Source organism: Periplaneta americana, chromosome 10, assembly GCF_040183065.1.
Source record: "Periplaneta americana isolate PAMFEO1 chromosome 10, P.americana_PAMFEO1_priV1, whole genome shotgun sequence".
NCBI classification, from domain to species: domain Eukaryota; kingdom Metazoa; phylum Arthropoda; class Insecta; order Blattodea; family Blattidae; genus Periplaneta; species Periplaneta americana.
In genome coordinates, this window is record NC_091126.1 from 45,740,716 (window position 1) to 45,757,613 (window position 16,898).

Consider the following 16,898-nt stretch of genomic DNA (forward strand, 5'->3'; position numbering starts at 1 on the left):
ATATTCCCTAAAAAACTTTTCCCTCCCTTTATTTCGTTGTCATAATTTACTTTCAGATCTTACTACATCTGCATTTATTTCGGTGCATTCAAAACACCACAGTTGTACAGCATAAACCTTGCACTTGACTAATGGAGTGAATTATTTAATATAGTCGCGAATTTTACTATCACAATTTTGATTGTCTTTTGTTTGGCACGGCTCAGTACAGCCCGGTGACTACTGGCTAGTGAGCAATGTCGACTACCGACATTGGTCTACAGTGTGCATTATTCAGTTGTTCCAAATTTCACAATGGCTGTGTATAACCCCAATATTATTTTAGTACCTCCTCCGTTATTTTACTCAAAATAAAGAGACATTTTTAAAGCTCACCCTTCCACTTGTCAACCATACAGGGAAAAATACAAGTGATATAATGAATTGTAAACCATAAGTTGCAAATTCTTTCATTAAAAAAAGTGCAACTTCAACCTGTCAATGCAGGTTTATATAACATATCATTAATACTACAATAATTTACATTAAACTATCACACTTGTAAATCATTTTATAGTTCTTCAAAGTGTTCACTTTTTAAAATGTGTTTAATGCTGACAGCTATAATATAACTTAAATAGTATGAGATCCATTTTCTGAACGATATGGAAATGAATGTTTGTTACTGCCTGTTCCTCACAAACACTTTCATTTACAAACAATACGAAATTAACCTAACTATTAATTGTTCATTACTGTTCAAAAAATGTACACCTGAAATAATCTTTTACAGGAAGACAAATACATACAAAGTTAAAAATATTAGAAGAGAACACAATTAAAGTACGAAAATAAATGCTTACATTTTGGAAATGTCGTAAGTCGACTGAAAAAAATTAAAAAAGGAAAAAGATATATTTGTTTTTTTTTAACTATTTCAGTTTTTGGTAAAAAAAACAGCAAGTGTAATTGCACAATTTACGTACAAATAATGATTATTACATATCAAAGTGTTTTCTCTCATGATATTTCTTTTATTTCTTACACAGAAATTCAATGTCAAATGATTTCTTTCATCATTCTTGAATCACACACTTCTAACCCTTGTATATCACTAATAATAATACGTTAAAACTCCTTCAATTAACAACTTTTAATAATGTACTACTGAAACTTAAAAAAATACTCTACATTCTAGAATATTTAATAGTGGCAGAAGCGATGCTGAAACTAGTCACAAAGTATAGTACCTTCTTAAGTTTCAATAGTTAACATAGTACAATATTATTAAAAGTTCTTAATTTTATAAGTTTTAACGTATTATCAGTGATTTCATTCTACTAACTAATGTATATGAAGTTTAATGTGAAGTTGGATGAACTTCAGCATACCACCAAACACTCATTCAGTTCCCATCAATCTTTACAATACAAAAACATAATGAAATAACATGGCGTAAGTGGGAATGTTATTATTTAATATACTTGTGCAACTATGTGGAGAGACCATTTTTGGTATTGGCTTAGAATTAATGTACAATAAGGAATATCTACAGAATTAACAAAATGAAAATCATAGCAATAACAATACTTATATACTATGCAGCTTTCATTTCATAAACAAGTCGAAAGGCTGATGTACCTCAAGACAATACATATAGGAATCACAGATATAGAGCTCCATGCATTCTTAATCCTGAGTGATAGAGGTCAGTGATTATCAGTTTGCTCCAGTACCCAATCACTTCACTCCAAACAAAAGAATTTCTGGTAACTATTTGATAGGTAGCTTGGTGTTCTGTCAGCAGAAAAGTCTACATGTTCCTATTACGTATTGCGGAGCAAATAAGTGAATGTATTTGATCTGAAATGTTGTCAGTTCTCAATGGATTTGTTTTAAGGATATGTATAATGTATGCAAGGTTAATTTAATCTCATATTGCACATTTCAATAACTGGAAATAAAAAGGACGTGATACAAAACTGCAGTTCTGGGTACCTGCTATGATAAATTACTTACAAGAACTACACAATTCCTATTACAATTTTATAATATTAAAAATGTTACCTACATTCTGTTGTCATTCATAAAAGTTCTACTCCAACCACACCACCTTATTAAACGCCTTTCTGTGTGCTTACTACACGAATTTATACAATGAACACTCTCCAAAGAAGTTAAATGGACATACTTTCCAAATGTCTACAGAATAACCTCATGTTATGTATATATATTCTGAGTTACCCTGACTGCAGATTATTTAATTAGGCTAAAACTACAGAGGAATTAAATAAACAATGTCTTTTATACTACAATAACATGAATATCTTATAAAATGCCAATGTCTTTCTTGTCAGTAATGATTTCTCTTGTGTGTTCACAAGTTCAAGTTTCGAAATAATCACAATTTGCCATATAATACTTTATGCTTCACTTCTCTGTGGAGGTATCGGTTTCCTCTGATTGAGAATGGGAATCTTCTTTTGAAGGTTCTGGAGGATGTAGGACATTATCTTCCCCATCTTTGATGGCAGATGTCTCTGCAGAAACATTAGCATTTATGACATTCACGTCATCATCAGTCTGGGGCAACACAATATTTTCTGAGGTACCTTTTTCTGCACCTAACACATTTGTGTCCTGATTAGGTGGAAGGGCACTTGTCTCCACATCATCATTGCTATTTAGTCTTTTGCTACTAGAAGGAAGGTCATCCCTAAGTAAACTGCTCCTCACAACTTTTTCTGTTGCCACTGGAGACGTCTTCAGTGAGAGTTTACCAAAAGCTTCTGTAGTATCACCCAAAGTATCGTAAATACCACGCAGAGCTTCACTTTCCTGTTTCCATTTAATGTACTCTTCTTTATATGGCGTTAGTGGAATAACAAAGACAGAAATGTCATCAATTGTAGCAGGCTTCCCATCAGCAGTCTTCCAATTCTTTTCATATAATTTCCCACGAGAGTGCATAACAAGGTCTTGGGCAGCAGAGGTATACCTTGCAGAAGTACGAGATAAGTTATTAGCTATAAGAATGCATAAAACTTTAAATTTATGAAAAAATTATCATTAAACAAAAACTGGTATAAAAGATATTTGAAAGTAAATATTTAGCTCTTCTCACTCAAAAATAATCCTGTAAATTTTACCATTAAATCAACTCCAACATATTTAAATATAAATCTACTTGCAATGTGACAAATTTCATGGTGTATTTCACAACACTAGGAAGTGAAACGTAAATACAGTAAAATGCCTTTTTTTTAACGAATTCCTAGGGGGCTATGTTTTTTTGATTTAATATGAGCAAGTTTTTCACTTAATATGAGCAAGAAAGAGCAGAGAGTAGAAATTAAAACACACTTAGGCCATTTAACTACACTATATTTACATATACTTAACACCCATAAGATTTACTATTAGCAAACATACATGAACTATAAGTCTTCGAAAACATAATATATTTTCCCAAATCACAATTACTTAACATATTTTTAAGTAGTATAATTAAATTTACAGTCTGACATTATCAATCAAGGTAATAATGCATACTACCCATCGAAATTTAGAATAGGTATAATGTATTGTCCTACCTTGTACATAAATCAATCACAAACATTTGAAGCGGGTTTGAAATTTCACTAAAATGGGCTCCATATTCGCAAATCTATTCAAATATTTTCCTTAAAGTAGGGTTCCAAAAAGTGGAAATTTCATGAAAACAGAAATATTAAAACGAGGTTCTACCAGTGGTCATATTCCGGAGAGAGGGATACATTAATGAATTTAAATACTATTATAGTCACAATCATGCCATGGTATGAAAGAAAAATTTCATAACCTCGAGCGGGATTCGAACCTGCGAATTCCTGTACTCCGGTCAGGCGCTCTACCACTGAGCTATCGAGATCGTCTCACGCCAAAGTCTTGGAATTATCCTTTCATACGGCGACTCTGTTATAGAGTACTGTCCATAGCGTCTGATCTAGTCAGCACTGCTTATGGGTGTGAAGAAACTTTACAAATGTAATCTTCATCTTTACGATGTTGGTGACGTATAAACGTCCGTTGATGTGACATATTAATGAATTTAAATACTATTATAGTCACAATCATGCCATGGTAAGAAAGAAAAATTTCATAACTCGAGCGGGATTCGAACCTGCGACTTCCTGTACTCTGGTCAGGCGCTCTACCACTGAGCTATCAAGATCATCTCACGCCAAAGGCTTGGAATTATCCTTTCATACTGGCGACTCTGTTATAGAGTACTGTCCATAGCGTCTGATCTAGTCAGCACTGCTTATGGGTGTGAAGAAACTTTACAAATTTATTTAAATTCATTAATATGTCACATCAACGGACGTTTATACGTCACCAACATCGTAAAGATGAAGATTACATTTGTAAAGTTTCTTCACACCCATAAGCAGTGCTGACTAGATCAGATGCTATGGACAGTAAGTTACTCTATAACAGAGTCGCCAGTATGAAAGGATAATTCCAAGCCTTTGGCGTGAGATGATCTCGATAGCTCAGTGGTAGAGCGCCTGACCGGAGTACAGGAATTCGCAGGTTCGAATCCCGCTCGAGGTTATGAAATTTTTCTTTCATACCATGGCATGATTGTGACTATAATAATATTTAAATTCATTAATATGTCACATCTGCGGACGTTTATACGTCACCAACATTGTAAAGATGAAGATACATTAATTTCTTTTATTCCCTTGTTTAAATATTCAATACTATTATATGCATGTCATTCTATATTAATGTCGCTCCCCTTAAAGGCAAGAGATTGTGCCAAAAGAAGGACAAGGGGACAATATCATACTCTGCCCCTTAGTGAATTAATAGTTCTCTACTCATCTCCAGAATTATATGGAAAATACGTTTATAAACTCCTTAGTTTTATAAGCAAAAATCTCTATTTTGGATTCAGTAAATTATACAAACTTTTTAAGCTGGTATTAACTATCCCTTGTACTATAAGCTTCGTTGAATATTCCTGTTCTGCCCTGAGGACGATCATCATATATTATGGCTTCGAGTTAAGTGACTTCAATTTGTTGTCAATTGAAAACGAAGTGTTGGTCAACTTACAATATAAACAGTCATTTCATTATAACGTCATTTAGAAGGTCATGATGCAGGAAAAAAGTGTGGAGATAATGATCAAGTATGATGTTAAAGTAAAAGCAGTTAAATTACACATGTAAATGTAATGCATCTAGTATGTCATATAATTATTATTCATTGTATCAAAATAAAATTCATTTTTGATTACACTTCATTTCTACATTTTGCACAAGAGATATATTGACATAACACAATATTATTCCTTTATTAAATAACGCTCGCAAATCACTTTTAAGGCATGATTAAATCACGTCTTTTCAGGACAGCACACCATTTAAGTTTACCAGATGTCACTGGGTTCTACTGCAATATAAAAATTAAATAATTCATACATGAATAAAATAGATAGAAATAATTCCAAATACAATATTTAAGAACATCATAAATGATGATATAAAACACTGTTAAATGTTATATAAGATTGTCTTTTATTGCTGTATGAGAATGATGTGATGGAACACAACACCAGGAGATCATACTATCCAGTCCACCTTTGTGGAGTAATGGTTAGCTGTCTGACCGTGAAATAAGCGCATCTGGGTTCAAATCCTGGTTGGGACAAGTAACCTGGCTGAGATTTTTTCCGGGGTTTTCCCTCAACCCATTAAGAACAAATGCTGAGTAACTTTCGAAGCTGAACCCTGCACTCATTTTGCTGACATATCACCTTCATTTCACTCAGAGGCTAGATAACCATCACAGTTGATACAGCATTGTAAAATAATGCCAGTAAAAATTATGCCATTTCATTCTTGCTGGAAACTTGAAATAATTTTATCAGTGACAATATATATTTATTGCAAATAATAAAATTCTCTTCAGTATGACTACTTAATCCCTGTAACTAAAATATGAAGAATTTTGTAATACTAACAGTGGAAGATTTGAAAGACTGTAAAGAGAGCAGCTGTTGCTAAAATTGTATAAACCACTGGCACTTCTGGAAATCACAATGAGGAAGCTCCTGGAAAATAAACCCCGTGCATCTATATACAATAAATTTCTCTCATCATTATTAATAGAGATCCGATGTACATATGATGAAGTACTTGAAAGTAAAGTACATTAATGTTTCTATGGACAATTAAAGTTTAATGAAATATCAACGAACCACAGGAGGAAATTTATGCTGGAAAATTATAATTATGATAATTATCAGAGTGGGGAAAACGGTCTCCATCAGCACTATATAGCTGCTGCTTACACCTAAATGAAATTTTGGAAAAGCAACAAAATATCATTAGCATTGAGCTTTCTGCATAAGATATACTACGTTTTGTAACTTTGCACTCCAAATAATCTCAGCGTATGTCAAAGAGATTGAGGCTAAAATTTAATGAGAAATTCTCTTACCTCATGAAGACTCCAACTAGAGCTCATTTCATATTGCTAGTCTAAGACATGATGCTTAGTACAGATTAACAGGACTACTACTTACTGCTGCTACTTCTATTACACACTTCAACACAAAAAGTACAACAGGATCTCTTACATTCATAATCAGAACAAAGTACGAGATAACCACATTTTTTCCAAGTGTTCATTTTCTTCAGCTGTCCCAGAGTAAAGATGCTAACAATACAATGCAGAATGCTGTGTTAATGGCTTTTATCATCATAGGACTGCGATTGACCTAAATTTTATTTTACTAGCATTTCATACTTCGACTTCAGATATATTGTGCTTCTCAACTTTATTGTTAAAACATAACAAGAAGAAAATTAAAAGTAACCAAATTATTTATGAAAGCATAATCGACAGATTTAGGATGTATTTGTGTAAATAATGTAAATAAATTGAGAAACGTTTCTGTTTTACAACATATTTTGATTATATATTATCTTCACACAGTGTATTACAGTGACTATTACACTTTTACTAAGTCATACTACTTTTGACCAATAAAGCTGTACGAAAAGACGTGTTTCAACCAATCATAGCTGTTTATCACTACAACTTTATCAGTTTCCTAGCATTTGTCTTTATCACTTCCCCAGCATTTGTTTGTTTCCCAACATTTCAAACAGCAAATTCTTTACAGTTCTATAAAACATGCTTTGAGATCATCATTTGTTTCATGCATAGATAGTCAACTGAAAATGGCGGCTCTGTTCAAATGTTTTGGTGAAGCTAACATTATTGAAATAGAACTTAAGTTAATATTTTATTGTATTAGTGCACTTAATTTTTTTCTAATCATGTAATAGTCAATTAAATCCCACTCGAGTTTTAATTTTCTCTACATAAATCATGTAGCCATCACTGATTGCTTTATTGAAGAAATATCAAAAGACTCTACTGTGAAGTATTTATTATGAAAATCAGTTATGATATGGATTATATCTCTTTTCTTTGATTAACCATTTAAAATGGCCCCTTCATTAAGCAGATAATTGGAGTTAAGACTGTATTAAAAATACACAAATCTAAATTGTATAATAATCCTGTGCCATAACATCATGGTCTAAGGAATCATGTCTGGACTAGTGTTATGGAATGAGAGTTGATTCAAGTTCTCATGGGGGAAAAAATTGTCTCATTTAATCTCGGTCAGTGTATAGGACTGATGTCCATTCACCATAGTGATCAATTAGGGTAGCTATGATGGTGAAATCCAGTTTCGAAAACCAGTTATAACAGCTGGTTCCTAACCACACGTTACTGCTGTATTGGTTGGATGACTGTTTACTCTGCTGTGGCATGTGGACATGAGATCAGATGCCAGTTGGTTGGCCTTGGTCCTTTCTTGGCTGTCGCACCATGGATTATTGTTATTAGTATTATTATGAACATTATTAATTTGTACCATACATCATGATGCCTATCAGAGAAAGTGTCCAGGTTAAAGTTGTATGATTTGCGAGCAAAAATTCCTGTATGACATAACACACATAAATCATGAAACTTTTATCTCGTATAATAAATTTTCTGATATCTAAACTTACATTCTGTCTGCCACCATGCAAGCAATTCTAGTTTCTTACCTGTATTTCAAACGACCTTTGTCATTTGCAGGAAAATGATCCAAACTTTTCTGAACAATTTCTACTGCCTTCTCATTACTGGTGACATCCCATAACCCATCAGTTCCCATTATTATAACATCAGATTCCTTTATCTTCTCTTCTTTAAGATCCAATATTTGGACCTGGAATTAATCATTAAATACATCAACATTGGTATAACCCCACAGTTCATTACAGAATGATATACAGTAGCTATCCATTATAATAGAATCATTCATTTAATTTTTCACCATGTCAAGTCATAGATGCAGAAACGTTCGAAGTGTCATGGCTACATACTGCCTCCATCAACAGGAAAAACTATGAACTTCTATCTTTGCTAGAGGATGTGCCAACAGGAGAAAGATTAATTACGTGGTTTCAACATGACAAAACTTCACTGCACAGGTCGTTGGCCTCCTGCAACTCTCTAAATGTTACACATCCTGGCAAACAGATAGGAAGGGGAGATAGGGATAGGGATGGGGATTTTTGAGAATTCTACTCTCACACATCAGCCTCTTACTCTATTTGTGTTACCCATTAACCCATTTTATGAGTTCTAACTCTGTATTCTTGGAGTTCTAGAATCTTTACTCCTATGTGGGGTCATTCACACTTGGTGACAGGGCTCCAAAGAGTTGAAGTATTCTCCTCTCTAAGATCTCATATTCAAGCAGTACTATGTGAGACAACACCTCACTTGAAAAAGGGGAGAAAAAAATAGAATAAAAATATTTCTGCCCAGTATGGGAATTTGCCTCCTCATGATATTGCTACTCTGTTATGACAGAATCTTACTATACCAGCTGCAGATTACATTCTATGCAATAGTTTTTGAATGGTCGCAATGCACAGGCATGGAAATAAAAAATTTTACAGACACTGATATTCAAATAGCCTGACAGGCCGTACTGTTGCAAAGTAAATTTCACACATTTTTTTGAGTACTCTTACAACTTTCGTTTCTGCATTGTGACATATATATATATATATATATATAGAGTGAAATATTTCGTAACCAGTGATTAGGAAGCAGTCCCTTTAATTATTAATAATTAAGGTGAGTAATATGACAGATTACTTTCGAAGTTCACACCATCAAGCAGAGATAGAGATACTTTTCAACGTGCTGAAATGGCTCACTTCGTTAACAGTGGGTGGGCTGGGGATATGATCTCTGTCGTGAGGAGGTTTGAGTCACAGAGAAGCAGATTTTTTTTATATTTTGCAATTCATTTCCTGTTTATAGATATATTTTTTCAACATCGTATCAGTTACATATTTATTCTCTATTGTTTACCAGATGTTCTCAACGTTCAAGTAGTCCTGAAAAGGGCTGTTTAACTGGTCGCCATATTGGACTACCATTCAATATCGTGTGCAGTATCCTTCATCCTCTACAATCATCCTCATCTTCTCAGGCAGGAATCTGACAAAATAGCTGCATAGTGTTCGCACTAGGCCACCTCTTCCCAGGCATGTAATACAACATACCACAGGGTGTTTTTAGATGCTGGGTATGAATAAAGTCAGTTTTCAGCCATGATGCGTTTCATCTCTGCCCATACATTTTCATGAGGCTGAGATTGGTCTACAAGGACAATCTTCGTTTCTGTCAGCCAGCCAATGTTGGACTATCTCTACCCTATGGACTGGTGACTAATCCTGCTGGAAAAGAATAACCTCATCGTGATACATTTGTCACAGTGAATGGACCATGGTACAGCCTACCATATATCCTATGAAGATATCTGATTTCGCAGGAGTACATCCATCCCCACACAGACACAGAAACACAACGAGAGCATGCATTCTTTCAAGTGTTTTGTATTGCTTTTATCATATTATCTTGAAAAATGGGAACTGGTAGTCTGTGATCCTCAGAAAGCCACTCCTTTACAGGTGAACTTATAAAGTGCGTCTTCGCCATCATACCCGCGATGATTGATCGGCAGCATGCCCGGTGGGAGGCCTCGCTTCTGCCGCTGAGATGGCAAGTGTGCACACGCAACTTAACTCGTTAAAACCTACAATGGGACTCCATGCACAATATCTGGTTCTCTGATGATCAACATCTGTCATTCTGTGATGCTGCATGGCCATGCAGATGAAATCAAGCCTCATCATAAAAAAAAAATCGATTGGGGATCAATCTCTTCATTATTTACTTTTTCTAACACTTAATTACAAAAATTAAGCCTGCGATTGTTTGTAATCTTGGAGCTGTAATTCATGACATGATGGAATTCTGTATAGTTTTAGTTCCAATAACTTAATTTTGTTACCACTCCTGCAGGTTTAGAAATCCCTGTCTGTTGTGCTAAACGTCTCGGAGGCTTGTGTGGGCTATGTTCTAATGCCACACTAATTTCATCCAGTTTTCCATCTCCAAGAACATGACGCTTTTGTTGTATTCTTCTGTCATTTACAGAACCTGTATCACTGAATCTATTAAACAACCTTAATATTGTTTTTCTAGATGGTACTGGCCTGTCAGGAAATTTATGTCTGAATTTTCGCTTCATTAAAGCACACGATTTTCTATTCTTCATGTACGTGTTGTGAATGTAAATACGTTCCCTTAATGAATATCTGTTTACCATGATGAAACGATCTGTTCTCCCATCTCAGCTAAACAAATACTGCCAGAGGTCAACTTACACATAAACTGCTTTATTTATAGATGTAGTAGTGTTGATATGAATGGGAATGGTCATGACTAGCTGCATCGGCATAGATGTCGTCTTAGCGGCAAAAGCGCGGCCTCCCACTGAGCACACGACCGGTCAATCATAGCGGACATGAAGGCGAAGACACACTGTATAACTGAGGTTAGCATCATTCAGTAGTTTCTTCACAGCTTTTGAACACTCAGGAAAATTATTGATGCATTGCAGTTGGGTGGAACTGAGGAATGAAGTTTTACGACCTAGGTTCACCAGCACTGCATGTTCCATTGGGGACAAATCCAGTAAATGTTGTGACCAAAGCATTGAACCACTTATTTCTGTATACAGATACAGAAACATTTAATTGAAAGCCTGCATGATGTCAACAAAGTGACAAGAAGCACCACATTGTTAAAACACTGTATTTTCCAGAGGTCATAAACTGTTTCTGTAGTATTTCCAAATAATAAAATTATCACCATTAACAGCTGATTCATCAAAAAAGAATGTCCCAATCATTCATGCCTTCCTTGATGCACACACAGTAGTGATTTTAACACACAAAACTTCTTTAAAATTAACCTTTCCATTTGTTTTGCAGGTTTATTTTATCTACACAAGAAAATCATGTGTAACAATGAAACTGCACAAGTTTATAATCAGCAGTGGCGTAGCATGAAATTTTGAGTAGGGGAAGCTAATTCAAGTTGTCTTTCATGCAATATGAGAAAACGTATTACAAAAATACAGTCTTAAAATAAATAGTAGTCAATTTCAAGTCAGCAGTCGAAGATTGGTTGGAACATCGTAAGTAACACCAATAAGGCATGACCTCAAATGATACATAATAAAATATGATTTCACAGTTTACACATATCTCTTAACAAATAGACACGTATACGTATAACATTAGCTCACTCCCTGTCATACTTAGAGAAATCACAATATTAGTATCATTACGTAAGTATGTGTCTGTCTTTTGGTTGTGTCCTTCATTGACAGCAAGGGAGTCGGTCATTTGTTTTTTAAATCACACTTTTGTTTGTAAGTCAGTTTTGATAATACAATTGTCCTAAAAAAAATTCAAGTAAATTAGTGTCAGGAACTATTATTTCGCTAATTATTTATTATATCAGCCACAGTGGACACTAACACTTCAACTAAAAACAACTGACGAAAAGGGATAACTCGGAAACTACTTATTTTAAATGTTAAAGCTAGCTTCTTTGCGAGCCTTGCGACTAGGGTAGCTTACTGTAGTTAGAAAGGGATGGAAAATCTGCGGGGTGGATTACACAGAAGAAACCGGTCTGCTTGGAAGCTGGTGTGTGCAGGCTTCTTGTTTACTGCTGCATCACAAATCATCCTGAGCTGCCGCATCACAATATTTAACGTGTAAATATAAATTCTATTAAAATTAATAAATAATTTTCTCCATAAACTGCAGGTTTATTATGAAATTATTATTAACTGGGGAAGTTAAGCTTTTTAGCTTACATTGACGCTACGCCACTGATAATCAGCTTCCAATAACAAAACACTTCAAGCAATCAACAATATTTTCCAGTTGTCACATTGCTACATTTCACTGTCATACAATTAGAACTAATGTCTTACCAATTATCATTACATACTAGAATCAGTATGAAAAGAAACTTGATATGCGCCATTAGTTTCAAATTCCAATAACATTAGGACCTACACAAAGTTCACAATTGTTATACAGGTAGATACAAAAATAAAATCAGTTTTCCTTTCCAATTTACTTGGTGTCAATTAAAGAAATAAATATAAAATATTTACTAGTGCACTCACCTCAGGTTGAGAAAGCAAAAAGGGTTTTATTGCAATATTTGTGCTCAGAGCCTTCAAGTCATGATCTCCAAAGCCACGTGTGACTCCTATAGTTGCGAGAACTCTACTCTGAAATAAAATACACGAAGACAGTGCAAATGCTGTTGTATGCTCTTTCCAATATTTCTTGATATGATCATCTAAGAACAACAAAAAAAAAATGGAAAAAGGACGCTCTCTCTCCAACACATACAAAAGAATATTTTGTCAACGAACTACATACTAGTACATTATGCAATGAGCCTATATGATAATAATTAAGACGCAAGTATGATTGTTTATGAAACGAGCGCAAGCGAGTTTCATAATTTTCATACGAGCGTCTTAATTACCATAATAGGCAAGTTTCATACGACTTTTTATGCTCGACCATATTTCTAACTTGAAATTATTCAGAAGTATACATTTTATTTGTATCTGACAGAAGATCGGAAGTGACCTTGTTCATAGCTATTGAATTGTGAGATGTGCGCAGATGCAAAAGTATTGATTTTTTCTGAGGAACAATAATGTCATTGACCTTGATGTAATGCAGAGAATTTATAACCTGGAAATTGATTTAGAATTGAAAAACGAGATGACAAATTGAATTTATTTGAATATTATTGACAATTAACGCTAATTATTATAGTAACAGAACATAACCTTCTGCGACAGTATTGGATTTCCAGCCTCCGTGACGTTTCCCTCGTATTTCGATTGCATATCTGAGAATAATCGAAAACCTGAACTTTAATGAATAAATGTACTTTAATGACATGCATTAAAGGACTGCTACCAGGTGTATAATTACTACATTTCGGCATGGTCGAGCATAAAGTACATTAAAGGACAGAAAATTATCAGTAGGAATGTTTCACCACTTATTCTCCTGACCTAACCACTTGAGATTTTTTTCTCTGGAGAACTCTAATTTTCAATGGGAGGTGCAGCAAGGGATGCATTACTTCATGAACAGATGTGACAAATGTTCGGAGCAAGGAAGCAGACAGTTTCAGCATCTCCTTTCTTAATTTTTGTGAATAAATGGTGTTTAACTGTTTACATTAATCATATTTACATGAATAGTTGTGGTGTCTCGAGTTACTGACAGTGTACTCTATATCACCAATACAAAGCTCTCTGCATAACTGGAGTCTGCATATGGCTTGGCCAAGAGCTGTGTAGCTGAATTACAGTTCCTCTATAATCTATTCACCCAGCAGTACAACAAAACATTAATCCAGTAACAAAATTATTACTTTTCTTTTTCAAATTATGGGCAAGTTAGGTTTTTTAATTGGTTATTTTACGACGCTTTTTCAATTTCTATGGTTATATAGCATCTGAATGAGATGAAGTTAGGTATTAGAATCACACACACGTATAAATAGTCACTACACACATCATGCAGAAAGTAAGTTCGAATTATGTATTATATAAAGTGTAAATGACCTAGATACGAAATTTTTTAATAAATGGTAGATATCATTATTCTAAACGAAAAAGTCTCAATAAAGTTTGTTCGAAGCTCAGCAGTTCCCCTGCAATTGACGATAATTTCTGGGCCTAATACTTTCAGGAAAGATAATAGTTTAAATCAGAATGACAAAAGATAATTGAATTGATATTTAGAAAAACAAAGAGCAATCTGATGTTATTGTTGGCTGATAGCGTCATAAATGAATTAGTAGCCTATTAATTATAAAATATTGTATTTATTTCTGATCTAAGAGCCTATTTAATGATTTATTTATGAGTTAAGAGATAATTTTAATTAAGGTTATTATTAAATTATATGATTTCAATTTTCAGCTACTGGTATCAATTAATTGTGCTAAATTATCTTTTAAAATAATTGGAATGTTATAGCCAGTTTAGTGTATGGTTAAAAAAATTTAACTCTAAGCAACAATAAGTTTCTGAAGAATTCTACATTTTATTACCACTTTAAAAAACACGTTATATATATATATATATATATATATGTGAAGTTTAGACTTGAGAATTTTGAAAAATGTTATTAGACTTTCTTGCTCAGGAACACTACTAAAATTTTCGGTATCTACACTGTTTACACCCTGTACGTAAAATATTATAGGATAAGAATTTTGAGTTACCAGAAAGGGAATGGGAAGCATTACACTACAGATTACTGACAGAAATGGTGTCATGTTTGAAAAGTTGATACAACAGTGTAGTGTGTGTGCACACATTAGATTTTTTTGGGCAAAGAAGCATGAGCCAGTGAAAATCAATTTACAGCTCTTGAAAGTTTATTGCCTAGATGTTTTCAGTGGTTTTAACATGTTGATATGGTGACTCAAATTTAGAACATGACGAACTTCATTGTCAGTCAGTGAACTATCACAGCAGATAACACAGAAGATAACAACATGACGTGTGTTGACAGCCTTATCAGGGAGGAGATGTTTTTGATCAATCCTGGGATTGTTTATTTTGTGAACATGTCCACTGGCAGGGGCTAACACTATTCATATCAGCTTTCAACATTACAGGATTTTTTATGTGTGGGTAACACGTGAATTTATTTCCAGATAACAAAACGTGCATGAAACTTGGCACATTCAGAACATTATCCGAGGAAAGACAAGTGTGCTTCTCAGTCTGCTGAGAAGAGAATTGTATTTGATTCACTAACCTCACAATTATTAATAGTCTAGCACTTTATCCAACAAGCTATAGAACTCCATGGTCCTGTGGCTCCTTACATTACGACTTATGAGATGTAGAAGAAAATTCGAAATCTAAACATCTCGAAAATTAACTCCCACTGAACAGGGTTTTTGGACTAGGCATTACTTCTCCATATATCTAAATTGACTACATGAAATTTCAATAAAAATCAGTGTCTGGAAAACTGTGCATTCCCCTTGTAAGTAATTCTTCTTTACAGCAAAAATATTTATTCTTGACTCAGTAAAGATTTGATGATGATGATGATGATGATGATAATAATAATAATAATAATAATAATAATAATAATAATAATAATTCCACACCTGTGGAGTAACGGCTAGCGTGTCTGGCCGTGAAACCAGGTGGTCCAGGTTCGATTCCCGGTCAGGGCAAGTTGCCTGGTTGAGGTTTTTGCCGGGGTTTTCCCTCAACCCAATATGAGCAAATGCTGGGTGGGTAACTTTCCGGACTTATTTCACCGGCATTATCACCTTCATCTCATTTAGACGTCAAATAACCTAAGATGTTGACACAGCATCGTAAAATAACCTACTAAAATAATAATAATAATAATAATAATAATAATAATAATAATAATAATAATAATAATCGAAATTTACATTCTGATCATTTCATGTTTAGAACAGTCATTATTCTTACCCTTTTTCCTTCACCATAAACAACAGGAATCTTCAGATCTTCAGATGTCACAGTCTTATAAGCCCAACCGGTCATATGAGCATCTCTGTACAGTATCCTTTTCCCCAAATCTCTCTGGCTTGGCCGTCTATTGAAGTCTAAGTGGGTAAACTCTCCACCCAGAAGTTCTGGTTGAAGAGCAGCCTGAAGAGTGACAGATATATTAACAATGTGACAAAAATTAAAGTTCATTAAGTGGCAGCAAATACCTCGCAAAAAAAAAAAACGCACACAGACACACGCACACAGAGAGAGAGAGAGAGAGAGAGAGAGAGAGGGGGAGAGAGAGAGAGAGATGGGTTGAGAATGCAAGTGGTATAAGTCAAGATTTTGCTGATTAGTACTTAGTCACAAAGTAACTAAAAATTATCATCCCTGTTTAGGAATGAACTCGTGTAAGTAGAAGTTATCAAAATAGCCTATTGATGACTGCACTTCTTGGACACTCTAACAAAACAAAAGTATCATCACAAATCAAGTGATGCAAGTCAGACTTACACCATTTCAATTATAACAGTTTTGAAAATAGGTTGTGTGATTTAAGGTTATGTTTCTGCAGTCGAGTGTTTCGCTAAAAAATGGACAGTTTAAAAAGTTATGGCTATGAAAGTGAAATGCAGTAGGCCTACGTGTCTGACTGAGGTAATAAGGATTATGAACCTGACAATAATGAAGAAAAGGAAATTAATCTTTATTTTTTTTTTATTTTTTTACTTTTTTGAAAATGTTAATGCAAAGCAAAATGCTTTCCCATGTGATCTGTTTCACCAAATCAAAGTACAACAAAGGAGGCCTCGAAACCAAACAAGGCCTGGTAAAATGTTTACTTATTTATACAATTTGCAGAAAGCCAATGAAACTGTTCATA

The 16,898-nt window shown here is 34.2% G+C and overlaps 1 protein-coding gene across 1 annotated transcript in view; it reads right to left on the reverse strand.

The window, feature by feature from the left end:
• Positions 1–339: 339 nt before the first annotated feature.
• The window catches only part of LOC138707631 (protein phosphatase 1H), a 35,192-nt gene continuing 18,633 nt past the window's right edge, over positions 340–16,898 (reverse strand). Inside the window, exons 5-8 of the mRNA XM_069837303.1 lie at positions 15,992–16,174; positions 12,614–12,721; positions 8,106–8,269; positions 340–2,977 (exon numbers count right to left, since the gene is read on the reverse strand). Coding sequence (XP_069693404.1) covers positions 2,410–2,977; positions 8,106–8,269; positions 12,614–12,721; positions 15,992–16,174 — 1,023 coding nt within the window. The 3' untranslated portion in view covers positions 340–2,409. The remainder of the gene's footprint in view (positions 2,978–8,105; positions 8,270–12,613; positions 12,722–15,991; positions 16,175–16,898) is intronic.